Here is a 16,980-nt window from a genome sequence, read left to right as displayed (position 1 = left end):
GGGCTTCAATGGACTTAGAAGTTAGGTGAGTATAACTTGTTTTTAAATAAAAAAGTAACTTGTTTTTATTTCAAATTAAAGACTTTATTCTGGCTGTGTCTTTATTTACCATATAACTATAGGATCAGTAATGGATAGGTGTCTTATAGACTCCTCTCCATTAATAAGCCGTGGGCTTGATGTCACCTGACAATACGAAGGTGACATCAACTCCACAAATATGAATCCAACTTGCCACTGCCACAGGGCAAGTGGGGAGAGCCAAGCAAAGTGCCTCTTCTGGGTGGATGCGGGCTGCTATTTTTAGGCTGGGGGAGACCAATATCCAGAGAATACCAGCCCCTAGCTGTCTTGATTTTGCGAGGCTGGTTATAAAAAACGTGGAATCTCCCCCATTTTTGACAATGTAAATAGTTAAAAAAAAAAAAAAAACACAGCGTTGGACCCCTCTATTCTTCATAACCACCCTTGCTAATGCTGACAGCTGAGGGTTGCAGCCTGCAGGAGTCAGGTTTGCCTAGCTTGTTATCAAAGATACAAGGGAACCCACACCGGTTTTTTAATTTATTTATAACGCAGGCAGCAACTGATGAATACTCCCATCAGCCACCGCTTGCTCTCACTGGTATCAGTTGAATAAAACTCTCAACATTCTCCACTGCTAGTGCTGATCACAGTACGAGCAGGGAATGATGATATAGCTGTCTTCAGCTCCCGGTGCTGGAAAACAGCACAAACCGTAGCGCTGCTTCCCAGGCGCCAGTACATATGGTTCCAGTGTGGCACATGGTTGCCACACGCAGTAAGGCTCAGTTTGCATTTACAATGAAAAAATAGAAAAGAATGCGGCAACACTCACCGGACCTGTGATACAAACTTGTCCTTTTTATTGAAGCAATGGACCCGTGGAAGCGCCGGTGTTGGCGTGAAACGGCCGTCGTCCTCTCCCCGCTCACCTCACTTGTCGTTGTCTCCCCTGTGCCGTGAAGATATGTTCACATTGCGTCAATAAAAAGGACAAGTTTGTATCACAGGTCCGGTGAGTGTTGCCGCATTCTTTTCTATTTTTTCATTGTATACCATTGTCTTCTTTCTGGATGCGAGCACCTCCTGGATATATTGGGCTTCTCATGTGAATTCTGAATTCCACGATTTATCTCACATATGAGGCAGTGCTGCTACACTTTTTTCTTCCAAGACTGTGTCAGTTTGCATTTAACCCGCAGTCAGCGCTGAGAGCTTAAAACGAGGTTTCTGTGTAAATCTGAAATATGTGATGCAGACGGAACCACTAGCCGAAGATTCCATATAATGAGGCAGATTGATGCACTGTGGACGCAGTCTGACCTGAGATCCGGTGGTGTCTGTCTTTAAGATTGTATAAATGTGCGGTCCTCCACAGTTTTGTGCACCTCTAAAAAGGACAACTCTGAACAGAGATCAATTCAGTGTAACTCTGCTGCCTCACCATAGTGAATGGATCCCTCGGCGATTTCAACTGAATCACATCACTCAGAGGTTTAGATGGAAACCCCGATGTAAGTGGTCAATGTAGAGCGTCAGATAAATGTGATCCGAAACGATATGTAAATGTTCCCAACTAAAGCTTCAAATCAATCCACAAAAAAGCAAGTCCTCACTCAGGTCACTTTTCTGTCAATTAAAATATATCACTTGATGTCTTGCTTACTGTGCACATGTGGCCCAAGAATCCCAGCCAGCCACGCAGGGTGAATAAATCATAAGAGACTGCGGGGCGGGATCTCGGGCCTCACGTGCGTGCAGGCGCAGTAAGCAAGACATTAAGTGATGTCAGTGGTTGGGCAGAACGAACTGCGCATGCCCAAGGCAGAATATGACAGCGCAGGCGCCTGGAGAATTGAATAACGCTGAGGAGGCGGTGCCCGGCTCGCAGAGTGATGGATGTGGTGCGTCTGAATTAGAGGGGAAAGACCTGCCCCCCAGACAATTTGAATGTATGAGGGACAAATTTAAAAAGCGATTATTTCTGCAGTGCAACCAACAATAAGTAAAAGAGCCACATTGTCAGAATGCAGCATTAGTGCTGCATAAGGTGGCTCTTTTAGTTACCAACACCTAGGGGGGGGGGGGGGGCGACAGGTTCTCTTTAAGGCCATTTCTAGACCCCTGAAATGATGCAAAAAGGGCCTCTATCTTTCCTCCAAGGTTCTTTGTGTTAAATTCCGCAGTAAACCTCTTCTAACATCTAAGGTATGTAGTTTCTTACTTAGGATTCCTAGGATTAGAGCAGAGAAATGGCAAAACAATCTTCTGTGACCTATGGAATATTGAAACTACCTTAGGTAGATTACCCAGGTCTAATTTCAGAACCTATCATCCAGAACCTGAGTGAATGGAGCATCTGCTGATAAAGCTTGGATGTCACTTACTCTGCAGCTGATGTTAAGGCTACTAGCAGGGATGTTTATAGACACACTATTTTGTCTCTACTATGTACTCTGACAAATTGAATATTATTAACCAAATAATTCATTTCTTCCTTGACTAAACCATGATTTTATTTTACTGCTGATTTTGCACTTTGGTATGTCTCTGTATACTTTCTCAGGGTTCCGAGGGATTGGGGATATGTGAGGGTACATTGCTTTTTATTTTTATATGGGAAAAAAAATTCTCAATCAAAAACATCCGATTAAAAAATGAAAAAGCAGATGCTGCTAGCTATTGTCTGTGATTTCTGGTGCCGGAGTGAGCTCTGGAAGAGCCTATGACTAGCACACCCGCACTGAGGACTACAGCCTAGCAGGAGGATCAGGACAGTCAGCAGCCCAGACCCCGGGTGGCCCCTGCAGCAGATTAACAATAAAACCTTTAAATCAAATGATTTAGAAAAATGATTATAGTGCAAAATCCTGCACTATAACAGCTGTTCTCTTCAAAGTGGAGGTGTGCGTTTCAGTACTATCGAGATTACATACTGAATGCAATATGAAATGTCTGTTACGCTCCAGAATACCCAAGATCAGGCCTTATGTACAGAAGGACCACACATCCAGGACGGTTTTAATAACTTTAATACAGAACAGATACAGAAGCGTCTTGTGTAGTGTGCGAGGACTCCTGTGATCAGTGGTACTTTCTCCAGCGGTCGTGCTCTATAGAAAACAAGAAAAATATTAGCAAGGTGTTTTAAAGTATTACAATTAAAGAGGACTTGCTAGAATTTTGGGTGCACCATAAAAAAAACAGATCGCTGGGGAAGCCTGCAGTCAGAGCACCACTAATTAGAAGACTCAGGGACTCAATCAGGAACTTCCCATCACTTTTTCCAAGCACAGAACCATAGTGACCCTTTGTTGTATTCTAGCTCAGTCCACCGGGGCTACAGTCGGCTGACCAGTAGAGGAGCAAGGAGCCAAGACACCACACTGATCGTGAAAGATAATCACTGAAATGGCTGGAATCACTAGTATGAGATCAGATATGCTAATGACACTCTGCTGCGAGTGTGATCCCAGTGTCGAGTGTGATCCCAGTGTCAGTGCTCCAATCCTCTTGCATGTGAGAATCAGAGCACAAGTGCGGATGAGACAAAGTAATTTCTCCATTGCCTGTCTTGACGTATATCGGACTGCACTCGGACGACATCCAACTGCAGTCCAATGTTCCACATGCACTCCTCATAAACTTGTATGGGTGCGAGTGCGTAGAGTCTCCCTGCCAATCGCAGCATGCAGCCATGGCTCTCTCTAGAATATGTTGTGGCAACATAAGCAAAATAAGGCCATGTGCACACATTCAGTAGTTTACCTAAGTATGTGTAAGCCAAAACCAGGAGTGGGTGATAAATACAGAAGTGTTGATGTGATTCTTATATTCTTTTTCTCTGATTGTTCCACTCCTGGTTTTGGCTTACACATACTGAGGTAAAATACTGACCAAATACTGAACATGTGAACGTGGCCTTACTAACTTACATGTAAAAACTATACTGAAAATACCGTACATACTCGCGTTAAGCCGAGTTTTTCAGCACTTTTTTGTGCTGAAATCACCCTCCTCGGCTTATACACGAGTCAATTGTCCCAGGGGGCCAGCAGGGGACGAGGAACGGCAGAGCAGCGGGTCACAGGAGGCAGGAGCCGGTGGCTGGAACGGTGCCCGCTGCTAAAGAGAAATGAATATTCATTTCTCTTATAGCGCGCACAGTGACACCCGCAGCCACCGGCTTCCAGAAGACATCCTACTCATCTCCAGCGTGCCCTCGATGCATCTCATTGGTTCCGGAGCCAACAGCATTTCCAGCCGAGTGATCACATGGCCCCGCTCACTAAGGCCTCTTTCACACTTCCGTTTTTCTTACAATCAGTCACAATCCGTCAAAATGTTGAAAAGACGGAACCTGTGCAGATTGTAAAAAACTGATGCACTGGGTCCCGTTTTTGTGACGGATCCGTCGAGGATATGTGCACACGTTGTATATGCGTCTTCGCCGCGTTTTTCCGCTGCGAAAACGCATACACAACCCAGGTTAAAAATCGTGATATTCTTACCTTCCGGTGTCCCCCCCCCCCCGCAGCCTTCCCGATGCCGGCAGCTCTCATTCCCAGTAGTGCCTTGCGAGACAATGACATAGCGGTCTCGCGAGCATCGGGAAGGCTGTGGGGGCCGCCGGAAGGTAAGAATGACGATTTTTTATTATTTTTATTCAGGTCACAGGATCATTGCAGGTGGAGCTCTGCTCCACCCGAGGCTGTTAGCAGATGATGGCTGATTGTAACAGTGGTCATCTGCTGGCAAAGATGCGGCTTGTGAACCCACATCAGTCACAGGGCTAGCATATGACATGCCCAATACATCATATGGCCGTAAAGGGTTAAATCAGAAAACAGAACAAGATAAGGAATCATTTAAACTAACACTTGTGCCTGTATATTACTGTTACGTGCTTGTTATGGAATCCTCTGGTTTTTGTTTTGGTTTTTTTTTTTCACTCCTTTTTAGAACTTCCACCTCATAGCCAGTTCCGGTGGTCAAAAATGCCCAGTCTCATCAACTAGATGCCACCCATCTACAAAAGCAAACTGAAGGATATTGTGCAGACAAAACAATAACACTTCTTTTTACCAACATTGCATGAGATGGACTTTCTGGAAGGAAATCAAAAGAACACTAGGGGGCGCCAATAACAAATAGAAATTTGGGTAATCTAATAGTAGTACAAACGAATTTAAAGGGAAACAATCAGGTCAAAGGAAGCTGAATAAAATGACACCTTAATAGCTGCCATCGGATGTCTAATTCCAGAGAAATCCCTGTATTTCTTATATGTAAATGAGCAGTTCAGGATTATGGGAGGAACCTTAATCTGCATGAGACTCTGCCTCCAGAGATTATTTCACAAGGAGGCATTACCAGTGTGTTGTGCGATGGCCGCTCTCCTGATCACACTGCGGAGTTCAGCTGAGCTGACAGCGCTATGACAGGTGTGTGCCTGTTAGTGAATTTGGGGCATCTTATTCCTGTGTGCCCCTCAATAATACTGGAGTACAAAACACAATGAAGTGGAGCCATTGTATTTCATACAAAATGGTATTGACAGCTTCCAACCCAAAAAATAAGCCATCACCCGGCTGCATTAAAAAATTAAGTTATGGGTCTCGGAAAATGGCGACACATCTAAAGTTTGGAATCGCAGTAATTGTACTGCCCTGGAGAATCATACTGCCAGGTCATTGTTACTGCACAATTAATTTAACCCTGAAAACTGAGACCCAGGAAACTATGGCAGAATTGTATACTGTATCACTTCAATTGGATTTTTTCCCTTATTTTCCTGTACAGTAAAATGAATGCTGTTTTTCAAAACAACAACTCATCACACACACACAAAAAAAAAAGACTATATAGCCACGACAATAAATAAGTTATGAATCTTTTCAAAAACTAAAGTTGGCTTTGTCCTTATGAGTTCAAGGCAGCCTTAGTAAGGGGAGGCATAATGGGTAGTAATTATTGGCGTTTTATAGAGCTATGTATTAAATAAAGCTGTCTGCCAGAACTTTTACCATATGTATGATGTGTTTCCAACAGTTCTACGCCTTGTCCAACAAAGGGGTATGGCTTTGTGTGAAGAATCAAGGCCAGGCATAATGCAGTGTGGCCTACCATGCAACATCGTGCATATAGATTTTGAACCACCCAAGTAAATGTGGCGCCTTTTGGGACGGTCTACGCTTGCACAGTAATGTATACGTCCTGCTCTATAACCACTTACTAATGTGATCGTATTCCCAGGTGTAGCTCAGCACTACATACGCAGCCAGCACCATGGCTATTCCCCCGATTCCTCCCTTCTTCACATTGATGTACTTGTTATAATATCGGTCGTGACCTGCGGAATACAAAACGGTTTAGTGACACTTGTACTCGTTTGTAAGAGCTTTTCTTTCCAGTCTCTGGTATTCATCAAACATGACATTTGTTACTTAGCTTCATTTTATAGGGATAGGTAGTTTATTATAAGCATGGATGCGGCGTGCACCAGCCCCGGGAGCAATGATTGGCTGAAGTCAGAGGACCACTGCAGTGTCCATGTGACTATAAGGCGCAGTCAGACAGCCGTATAAATGGGACCGAGATCGGAACACAGCGCATAGGCCGGCCGGCCGATCTCCCAACCAGAGCGCGATAGCTGCACAGAAATACATGAAGCCATCACGCTCAGGAGAGCCCATTTATGTGGCTGTCTGACTGGGCCCTAAGAGCGCGTCATCAGATGATCCCTGATAATGTGCTGTTCTAATCAGCTGACCACTGAGCCCAGTCACAGGCTGCAGCGGTCCTGGTAACTTCTACACTCTTTACACAGATGACCCATCCTCAGTCTTCATTATAAGATTGACAAGTCTGAAGCCTGTTGCCCACTGATCAGCTGCAGATGGATGCAGACACGGTACAGACTGGAGTGCAGCAGCGCCGCACACTTGAGTGGCTGCTGCCAGGTACTGCAGATCAGCTAGTCACACTATGTTGCCTCTGGAATGTAGAAGTGTTTTGGAGAATTAAAAAATCTGTGGCTGCCAATCTGATGCACAATGCTTGTGGTGTGGGCAGCAGGAATCAGGCGGCTTCCCTCTATTTATAATATCAAGAAAGGGGGATTCAGGACCCTACAACATTGCCAGATTGGGTGATAGATTGCAGCAGTCAGGCGCCTGATGGACAAGATGTCATCACTTATGTCAGTGGTGGAATAACAGACGGCAGCAAATTCTTGGTATAGGCGACCGGTGTTTCTTTACTAGAACTTTTTCTGCTTTAGGGCCAACTGCAAATCATCCTGAAAAACCCTTTTAGGCTACGTTCACACGATCCGGATTTTGATCCGGATCCGTAGCGGATTTTCAGCTGCGGATCCGGATCAGTTTTCCATGTTGGTTACAGTACAATGTAACCCAATGGAAAACCAAAACCGCTGTGCTAACGATCCGTTTTTCCGCTGGAAAATCCGCGCGGATTTTCCAGCGGAAAAAAGAAGTAGCATGTCAATTCTTTCAGCGGATTCCGCACCGGTTTTCCAGCAGCTCCAATAGGAAACTGCTATTGGAAACCCGCAGTGGAAAACGCTGAAGAAAAAGGATCAGAAAACGCAGCTCAAATTCACTGCGGAATTTAGCTGCCGTTTTCCAAAAACGGGCAGGAAAAAAAAAGGATGGAAATCCTGATCGTGTGAACGTAGCCTAAGGCCCCTTTCACACGTCAGTTTTTTGCCATCAGTCACAATCCGTTGAATTTTGAAAAAAAAAAACGGATCCAGCGTCTGCTGCTGCCGGATCCGGTTTTTTCTCATAGACTTGTATTAGTGGCGGATTACGACGGATGGCCTCACGTTTCATCCGTCGTTCGCCGGATCCGTCGAAAATGGTTTGTCCGGCAGCCGGAGACAATGGACAAAGTAAAGTTTTTTGTGTACGTCAAAAAAACGGACAGCGACGGATCTGTTGCCATCTGTCGTTTGCTAGAATGGAAGCCTATGGTGCCGGATCCGTCAAATGACAGAATCCGGCGACGGATTCCGTTTTTGTTTTTTTTTTTAACTGAGCATGCTCCGATCCACTTAGCCAAATCCGCTAGTCTGATCCATCGCATCAGTTTTTCACAATCTGCGACGGATCCGCTGAGCCAACGGATTATGACTGACGGCAAAAAACTGATGTGTGAAAGGGGCCTTACGGCTGCCGCCATCAGCCAAGAAGCTTTCTTCTCACTTTCTAACATCTCCGGTTAATCTGCCATGGGTGTGTGTGTCCTAGAGGTGGCCTTCTCAGCTTCCCGAAGCCCCACTCTGCATCCCTCCTCCGCTTGTATGAGGCAGACACCTTCCCATCCAGGCTGGTAGGGGGCTCCACAGATATGCCGGCCCCAGAGTGCAACTTCCAGCTAGCACACATTTATGCTCTGGTCTTTGGAAATACCCCACAGATTGGTTGGTCCCCCAGGGATCATGAGACCAAGGAGCAAAACGGCAGCTGCACATTCACGGTTACTCTCCAAGGAGACAAATGGGAGGCGGAGGTCTCTGCAGCCCCGACTCACCTCTGCGAAGGGAAGCAAAAATCCCATTGGGAGTGAAGTTACAGGTGGAGAGCCAGGTGGGCAGCTGGCCGAGCTTCACATCCAGGAGGCGCTTCTCTGCCAGGGGAACTGCAACACAATGGGTTAAAAGTGTTTAGTGACATCATAGCAAGGATATACACAGGCCAGAGAAATATAATGGAGACCCCCCCCCCCCAGCCAAAAGTGAATGGTCACAGCCCAGGACAAAATACATACAATGAGATACGGCCTTCCCAAAACCCTGTCTGATGACAAATGCACACTTAGCAGGATGCAGCAGGCCTCCACTGATAAAGGCTAGGAGCGGCACATGTGCACACTACTTGATACAAACAACCACCCCCATCCTCCAAACATTGCAGGGGTTGGCTGCCTAGTAGAAAAAATGCACATTGATATAACTCACATAGGACGCCAGTCACACTGATAAGTGTGGTGCACATTGTCTGGTATGCAACCTATTAATGACGCCCCTTGTATTAACAGGCGGGCTGCCCAGCACTATAATATGCAGCACACAGTGACAGACGCCCCAGAAAAACCTAACCAACATAAAGAGGCCTGGCCACATCCTGCAAAAAAGGATATGATATAGTGCAAAAAATGTATGCATATGATAAACACATACACTATATGAGGTATTGGTTTAATACCTCAGCCCAGGACCTCTTAAAGGTCACGTGACGCACAGGTGACCCCCAATATGCAGCCCCCACACCCCATCACATACGCAAGCCCGTGCCCTGCACAGCTCCTGTATATCTATACAGGGGTGACCCCCGACAGGCAGCCCCCCACATACAGCTCCTGTACATCCATACAGGGGTGAACCCCGACAGGCAGCCCCCCACATACAGCTCCTGTACATCCATACAGGGGTGACCCACGACGGGCAGCCCCCCACATACAGCTCCTGTACATCCATACAGGGGTCAACCCCGACGGGCAGCCCCCCACATACAGCTCCTGTGCATCCATACAGGGGTGACCCCAGACAGGCAGCCCCCCCCCATACAGCTCCTGTGCATCCATACAGGGGTGACCCCACTGGGCAGCCCCTCACATATAGCTCCTGTACATACAGGGGTGACCCCCGACAGGCAGCCCCCCACATACAGCTCCTGTGCATCCATACAGGGGTGACCCCACTGGGCAGCCCCCCACATACAGCTCCTGTACATACATGGGTGACCCCACTGGGCAGCCCCCCACATACAGCTCCTGTACATACAGGGGTGACCCCCGACAGGCAGCCCCCCACATACAGCTCCTGTGCATCCATACAGGGGTGACCCCACTGGGCAGCCCCCCACATACAGCTCCTGTACATACAGGGGTGACCCCGGACAGGCAGCCCCCCACATACAGCTCCTGTGCATCCATACAGGGGTGACCCCACTGGGCAGCCCCCCACATACAGCTCCTGTACATACAGGGGTGACCCCCGACAGGCAGCCCCCCACATACAGCTCCTGTGCATCCATACAGGGGTGACCCCACTGGGCAGCCCCCCACATACAGCTCCTGTACATACATGGGTGACCCCACTGGGCAGCCCCCCACATACAGCTCCTGTACATACAGGGGTGACCCCCGACAGGCAGCCCCCCACATACAGCTCCTGTGCATCCATACAGGGGTGACCCCACTGGGCAGCCCCCCACATACAGCTCCTGTACATACAGGGGTGACCCCACTGGGCAGCCCCCCACATACAGCTCCTGTGCATCCATACAGGGGTGACCCCACTGGGCAGCCCCCCACATACAGCTCCTGTGCATCCATACAGGGGTGATCCCACTGGGCAGCCCCCCACATACAGCTCCTGTGCATCCATACAGGGGTGACCCCACTGGGCAGCCCCCCACATACAGCTCCTGTGCATCCATACAGGGGTGACCCCACTGGGCAGCCCCCCACATACAGCTCCTGTGCATCCATACAGGGGTGACCCGAGACAGGCAGCCCTCCACATACAGCTCCTGTACATCCATACAGGGGTGACCCTACTGTGCAGCCCCCACATACAGCTCCTGTGCATCCATACAGGGGTGACCCCACTGGGCAGCCCCCCACATACAGCTCTTGTACATACAGGGGTGACCCCCGACAGGCAGCCCCCCACATACAGCTCCTGTGCATCCATACAGGGGTGACCCCACTGGGCAGCCCCCCACATACAGCTCCTGTGCATCCATACAGGGGTGACCCCACTGGGCAGCCCCCCACATACAGCTCCTGTGCATCCATACAGGGGTGACCCCACTGGGCAGCCCCCCACATACAGCTCCTGTGCATCCATACAGGGGTGACCCCAGACAGGCAGCCCTCCACATACAGCTCCTGTACATCCATACAGGGGTGACCCTACTGTGCAGCCCCCACATACAGCTCCTGTGCATCCATACAGGGGTGACCCCACTGGGCAGCCCCCCACATACAGCTCTTGTACATACAGGGGTGACCCCCGACAGGCAGCCCCCCACATACAGCTCCTGTGCATCCATACAGGGGTGACCCCACTGGGCAGCCCCCCACATACAGCTCCTGTACATACAGGGGTGACCCCCGACAGGCAGCCCCCACATACAGCTCCTGTGCATCCATACAGGGGTGACCTCACTGTGCAGCCCCCACATACAGCTCCTGTACATCCATACAGGGGTGACTCCACTGGGCAGCCCCCCACATACAACTCCTGTACATACAGGGGTGACCCCCGACAGGCAGCCCCCCACATACAGCTCCTGTGCATCCATACAGGGGTGACCCCACTGTGCAGCCCCCACATACAGCTCCTGTACATCCATACAGGGGTGACCCCACTGGGCAGCCCCCCACATACAGCTCCTGTACATACAGGGGTGACCCCCGACAGGCAGCCCCCCACATACAGCTCCTGTACATCCATACAGGGGTGACCCCCGACAGGCAGCCCCCCACATACAGATCCTGTACAGCCATACAGGGGTGACCCGCGACAGGCAGCCCCCCACATACAGCTCCTGTACATCCATACAGGGGTGACCACACTGGGCAGCCCCCCACATACAGCTCCTGTACATACATGGGTGACCCCACTGGGCAGCCCCCCACATACAGCTCCTGTACAGCCATACAGGGGTGACCCCACTGGGCAGCCCCCCACATACAGCTCCTGTACATACATGGGTGACCCCACTGGGCAGCCCCCCACATACAGCTCCTGTGCATCCATACAGGGGTGACCCCACTGGGCAGCCCCCCACATACAGCTCCTGTACAGCCATACAGGGGTGACCCCACTGGGCAGCCCCCCACATACAGCTCCTGTACATACATGGGTGACCCCACTGGGCAGCCCCCCACATACAGCTCCTGTACATCCATACATGGGTGACCCCACTGGGCAGCCCCCCACATACAGCTCCTGTACATCCATACATGGGTGACCCCACTGGGCAGCCCCCCACATACAGCTCCTGTACATCCATACATGGGTGACCCCACTGGGCAGCCCCCCACATACAGCTCCTGTACATCCATACAGGGGTGACCCCACTGGGCAGCCCCCCACATACAGCTCCTGTACATCCATACATGGGTGACCCCACTGGGCAGCCCCCCACATACAGCTGCTGTACAGCCATACAGGGGTGACCCCACTGGGCAGCCCCCCACATACAGCTCCTGTACAGCCATACAGGGGTGACCCCACTGGGCAGCCCCCCACATACAGCTCCTGTACAGCCATACAGGGGTGACCCCACTGGGCAGCCCCCCACATACAGCTCCTGTACAGCCATACAGGGGTGACCCCACTGGGCAGCCCCCCACATACAGCTCCTGTACAGCCATACAGGGGTGACCCCACTGGGCAGCCCCCCACATACAGCTCCTGTACAGCCATACAGGGGTGACCCCACTGGGCAGCCCCCCACATACAGCTCCTGTACAGCCATACAGGGGTGACCCCACTGGGCAGCCCCCCTCATACAGCTCCTGTACATCCATACAGGGGTGACCCCACTGGGCAGCCCCCCACATACAGCTCCTGTACATCCATACAGGGCTGACCCCACTGGGCAGCCCCCCACATACAGCTCCTGTACATCCATACAGGGCTGACCCCACTGGGCAGCCCCCCACATACAGCTCCTGTACATCCATACAGGGCTGACCCCACTGGGCAGCCCCCCACATACAGCTCCTGTACAGCCATACAGGGGTGACCCCACTGGGCAGCCCCCCACATACAGCTCCTGTACAGCCATACAGGGGTGATAATAAGGAGAGGCCTCTGCTGTAATGAGAATCTCCCACACAGGAGATGGGCCCGTGCTGCCCCTGCAGTGGAGGACAAGGTGACCCCGCGCTATGGCCGCTCCTGCCTGGTGCAGCATAACCCTGAGTCCCAGAATGCCGTCACCACCACGTTACCCAGCGCAGGAGCGGGCACCGGGGGCTGCGGCATTACTGTATGCGGGGTAGGAGAGCGCTGACCCTCCGTTACTGTGAGCCTGCAGCCGCCGGACTCCACCATGATTATACCGCCGGGCAGTGCAGCCCCCGCGTCCATGGAGGGTGCAGGGACACACACGCCGCGCTCACTTACCCAGCTTGTCCGCCATTTTGTCCTCCGGAATGACACTGACGCTCAGGAGTGAAAAGAGAACTCCACCGCTCAATGACTGCCGGAGAGGGGCGGGACCGGAAGCTCGCCGTGACGTCACTCCCCTGATAGAATGGAAGCAGCCATATTGCAGGTGGCAACTGAACTACACATTTATCATAGGTACACACACCCGTCCATCATGTGCACCAGGGCCGGACTGGGACTACAATTCAGCCCTGGCATTTGAAGTTACACAGGCCCACTTGTCACATGGTGACTGTATAATATCTTTGTACACTTGTAGCCAGGGCCGGTTTTAGGCAAAGTGGGGCCCTAGGCAAAGTTTATAATGGGGCCCCAAATGCTAACATATTGCACATCATACAGAAGCATTTCGGTTGTATTTACATGCGCTGATCTCAGGCCGCTAAATGAGTTTGATCGACAATACTGAAGTTGCTCAACGTTTGTTTCCCGGCCTCTTTCCACCGTCTGAGAAAGAATGATGGGACAGAAGGATCACTAATAGATCACCAACAGATCCCCATACAGTATCATGTTATCAGCAGCACATCTACAGTTTCTGCTGGCTATGTGCTGCTGAGAACAATGATTTTTGTTCCGGCAAAAACAATCTGAATATGCAGCATTTTACTTGTTTAGTAAAATATACCCCATAGTCCTCCATATATTATAATGTGCACCTCAGTCCTCCATATAGTATAATACACTCCCTATAGTCCCATATATTAAAATACACTCCTCAGTCCTCCATATATTATAATGTGCACCTCAGTCCTCCATATAGTATAATACACTCCCTATAGTCCCATATATTAAAATACACTCCTCAGTCCTCCATATATTATAATGTGCACCTCAGTCCTCCATATAGTATAATACACTCCCTATAGTCCTCCATATATTAAAATACACTGCTCAGTGCTCCACATAGTATAATACACTCCTCATAGTGCTCCATATAGCATAATACACCGCCATAGTCATCCATGTAATACAATTCACTTCCCATAGTATAGTGCACCCCATAGTTCTTCATATAGTATAATGTATTCCCCATAGTCCTCGATACAATATAATGCAGCCACCACCCTACATTATATAATGCAGCCACCCCAGTATATAATGTAACCCCCATAAAATATAATGCAGCTCCTTCATAGAGTATGATGCAATCACCCCTCATAGAATATAAATATAATACAGCCCCCCATAGAATATAATGTAGCCCCGAATAGAATACAGCCCACCTCCCCACAGAATATAATGCAGCCCCATCAAAGAGTATGATGCAATCATCCCTCATAAAATCTAATACAGCCCCCCATAGTATATACAGCACAGCCCACACAGAAGTATATACAGCACAGCCCACACAGTAGTCTATACAGCACAGACCACACAGTAGTCTATACAGCACAGCCCACACAGTAGTCTATACAGCACAGCCCACACAGTAGTCTATACAGCACAGCCCACACAGTAGTCTATACAGCACAGCCCACACAGTAGTCTATACAGCACAGCCCACACAGTAGTATATACAGCACAGCCCACACAGTAGTATATACAGCACAGCCCACACAGAAGTATATACAGCACAGCCCACACAGTAGTATATACAGCACAGCCCACACAGTAGTATATACAGCACAGCCCACACAGTAGTATACACAGCATAGCCCACACAGTAGTATATACAGCACAGCCCACACAGTAGTCTATACAGCACAGCCCACACAGTAGTCTATACAGCACAGCCCACACAGTAGTCTATACAGCACAGCCCACACAGTAGTATATACAGCACAGCCCACACAGTGGTATATACAGCACAGCCCACACAACTGTAACTGAGGCAATGACAGACTAGCACAGCCCACATCTCATCTCCCCCCCCCCTGATAATGGCCCCACAGTCCAGTAAAAAAAAAAAAAAACACTCTCCTCACGCCCCGCGCTGCTCCCTGCTCCTGTCTCGGCGGCTACAGTCTGCCCGGGACACAGCAGGTGCGCGATGATATGAGGTCATTGCGCACCCGCAGTGTCAGAGGCAGGGCGGGGAATGATGGGAGAGTGTTATGAACTGGTGGTTTAGGAGCAACATGGGACGTGCTCTGGAGGAGGTGGTACCTGTACTGACCGCAGTTCCTGAGCTTAACACAACACTAGAAGTAGCCGTGGGATGTTCCTGTCACTCCCTAGACACCTCGTCACAGCCGGAGGACTAACTACCCCTAAAGATAGAAACAGGAAAGCTATCTTGCCTCAGAGAAAATTCCCAAAGGACAGACAGCCCCCCACAAATATTGACTGTGAGTGGAGAGGGAAATGACATACGCAGAATGAAACCAGGATGTAGCAAAGGAGGCCAATCTAGCTAGACAGATAGTACAGGACAGAATACTGTGCGGTCAGTATTAAAAACTAATAAACAACCAATATAGCTGGCGCACTACAATTATGCGTAATACACAAAGAGCGGGGGTGCAGCAGAGTGGCTAAAATATGACAGCTAATTAAACAAGAAAAGTAGTCACCCATAGAAACTGCACACCACCAATGAATGGTGAAAAAAGGAACAGCTTTATTGATAAACAATGATTAAAAACAGAATAAAAACATGAAAAATACCCATATCCACCCATATGTCCGCTCATAATACATACTAAGAGTATAAATATGCATGTAGATATCTGTCATAACAAACAGCCACCTGGCATGAGCAAATACTGCAGTACTAGCAAAGAGATATATATATATATATTACAGTACAGTGCTAAGTATAATAAACAAACAATTGCTAAATATTGCTAGAGAAGATAACGCAGTAGTCCCTAAACCCCTGTGGGTAATGATCTCGGTCCAATCAAGCAGGGCCCCAAACACAATAAACGGTGGCCCACAATGTGAATCAATACTCACAGCAAGTGACAATACCTCAGAACCTAGGCAAGTCAAAGACCAAAACACGGGTAACCTACAGGTAAATAGGGAAGCCTAGGTAGCCGGTGGAAAGAGCCAGATAACAGATGGAAGGACCCAACGCGTGTCGCGGTATCAAAAGACCGCTTCGTCAGGGGACTTCCTGACGAAGCGGTCTTTTGATACCGCGACACGCGTTGGGTCCTTCCACCCTGTTGTCTGGCTCTTTCCACCGGCTACCTAGGCTTCCCTATTTACCTGTAGGTTACCCGTGTTTTGGTCTTTGACTTGCCTAGGTTCTGAGGTATTGTCACTTGCTGTGAGTATTGATTCACATTGTGGGCCACCGTTTATTGTGTTTGGGGCCCTGCTTGATTGGACCGAGATCATTACCCACAGGGGTTTAGGGACTACTGCGTTATCTTCTCTAGCAATATTTAGCAATTGTTTGTTTATTATACTTAGCACTGTACTGTAATATATATATATATATCTCTTTGCTAGTACTGCAGTATTTGCTCATGCCAGGTGGCTGTTTGTTATGACAGATATCTACATGCATATTTATACTCTTAGTATGTATTATGAGCGGACATATGGGTGGATATGGGTATTTTTCATGTTTTTATTCTGGTTTTAATCATTGTTTATCAGTAAAGCTGTTCCTTTTTTCACCATTCAGTGGTGGTGTGCAGTTTCTATGGGTGGCTACTTTTCTTGTTTAATTAGCAGTATTAAAAACTAGAAAAATCCACCACAGAGTTTACAAAAATCTCCACACCTGACTAAAGGTGCGGAGGGTAAATCTGCTTTCCAGAGCTTCCAGCTTAACTGAATAA

At 49.0% G+C, this 16,980-nt stretch overlaps 1 protein-coding gene across 1 annotated transcript; it reads right to left on the bottom strand.

Annotated features, from left to right (window-relative positions):
• Nucleotides 1-3,038: 3,038 nt before the first annotated feature.
• Nucleotides 3,039-13,341, bottom strand: ATP5MF (ATP synthase membrane subunit f). The gene is made up of 4 exons (XM_077275366.1): nucleotides 13,196-13,341; nucleotides 8,581-8,688; nucleotides 6,260-6,376; nucleotides 3,039-3,137 (listed from the first exon to the last, which is right to left on the bottom strand). Exons 1-4 carry the CDS (start codon nucleotides 13,209-13,211, stop codon nucleotides 3,109-3,111), a joined length of 270 nt encoding a protein of 89 aa, XP_077131481.1. The 5' UTR covers nucleotides 13,212-13,341; the 3' UTR covers nucleotides 3,039-3,108.
• Nucleotides 13,342-16,980: the final 3,639 nt, after the last annotated feature.

Source organism: Ranitomeya variabilis, chromosome 7 (assembly GCF_051348905.1).
Source record: "Ranitomeya variabilis isolate aRanVar5 chromosome 7, aRanVar5.hap1, whole genome shotgun sequence".
In the NCBI taxonomy this organism is placed as follows: domain Eukaryota; kingdom Metazoa; phylum Chordata; class Amphibia; order Anura; family Dendrobatidae; genus Ranitomeya; species Ranitomeya variabilis.
This window is presented reverse-complemented; position numbering and strand designations above follow the sequence as displayed.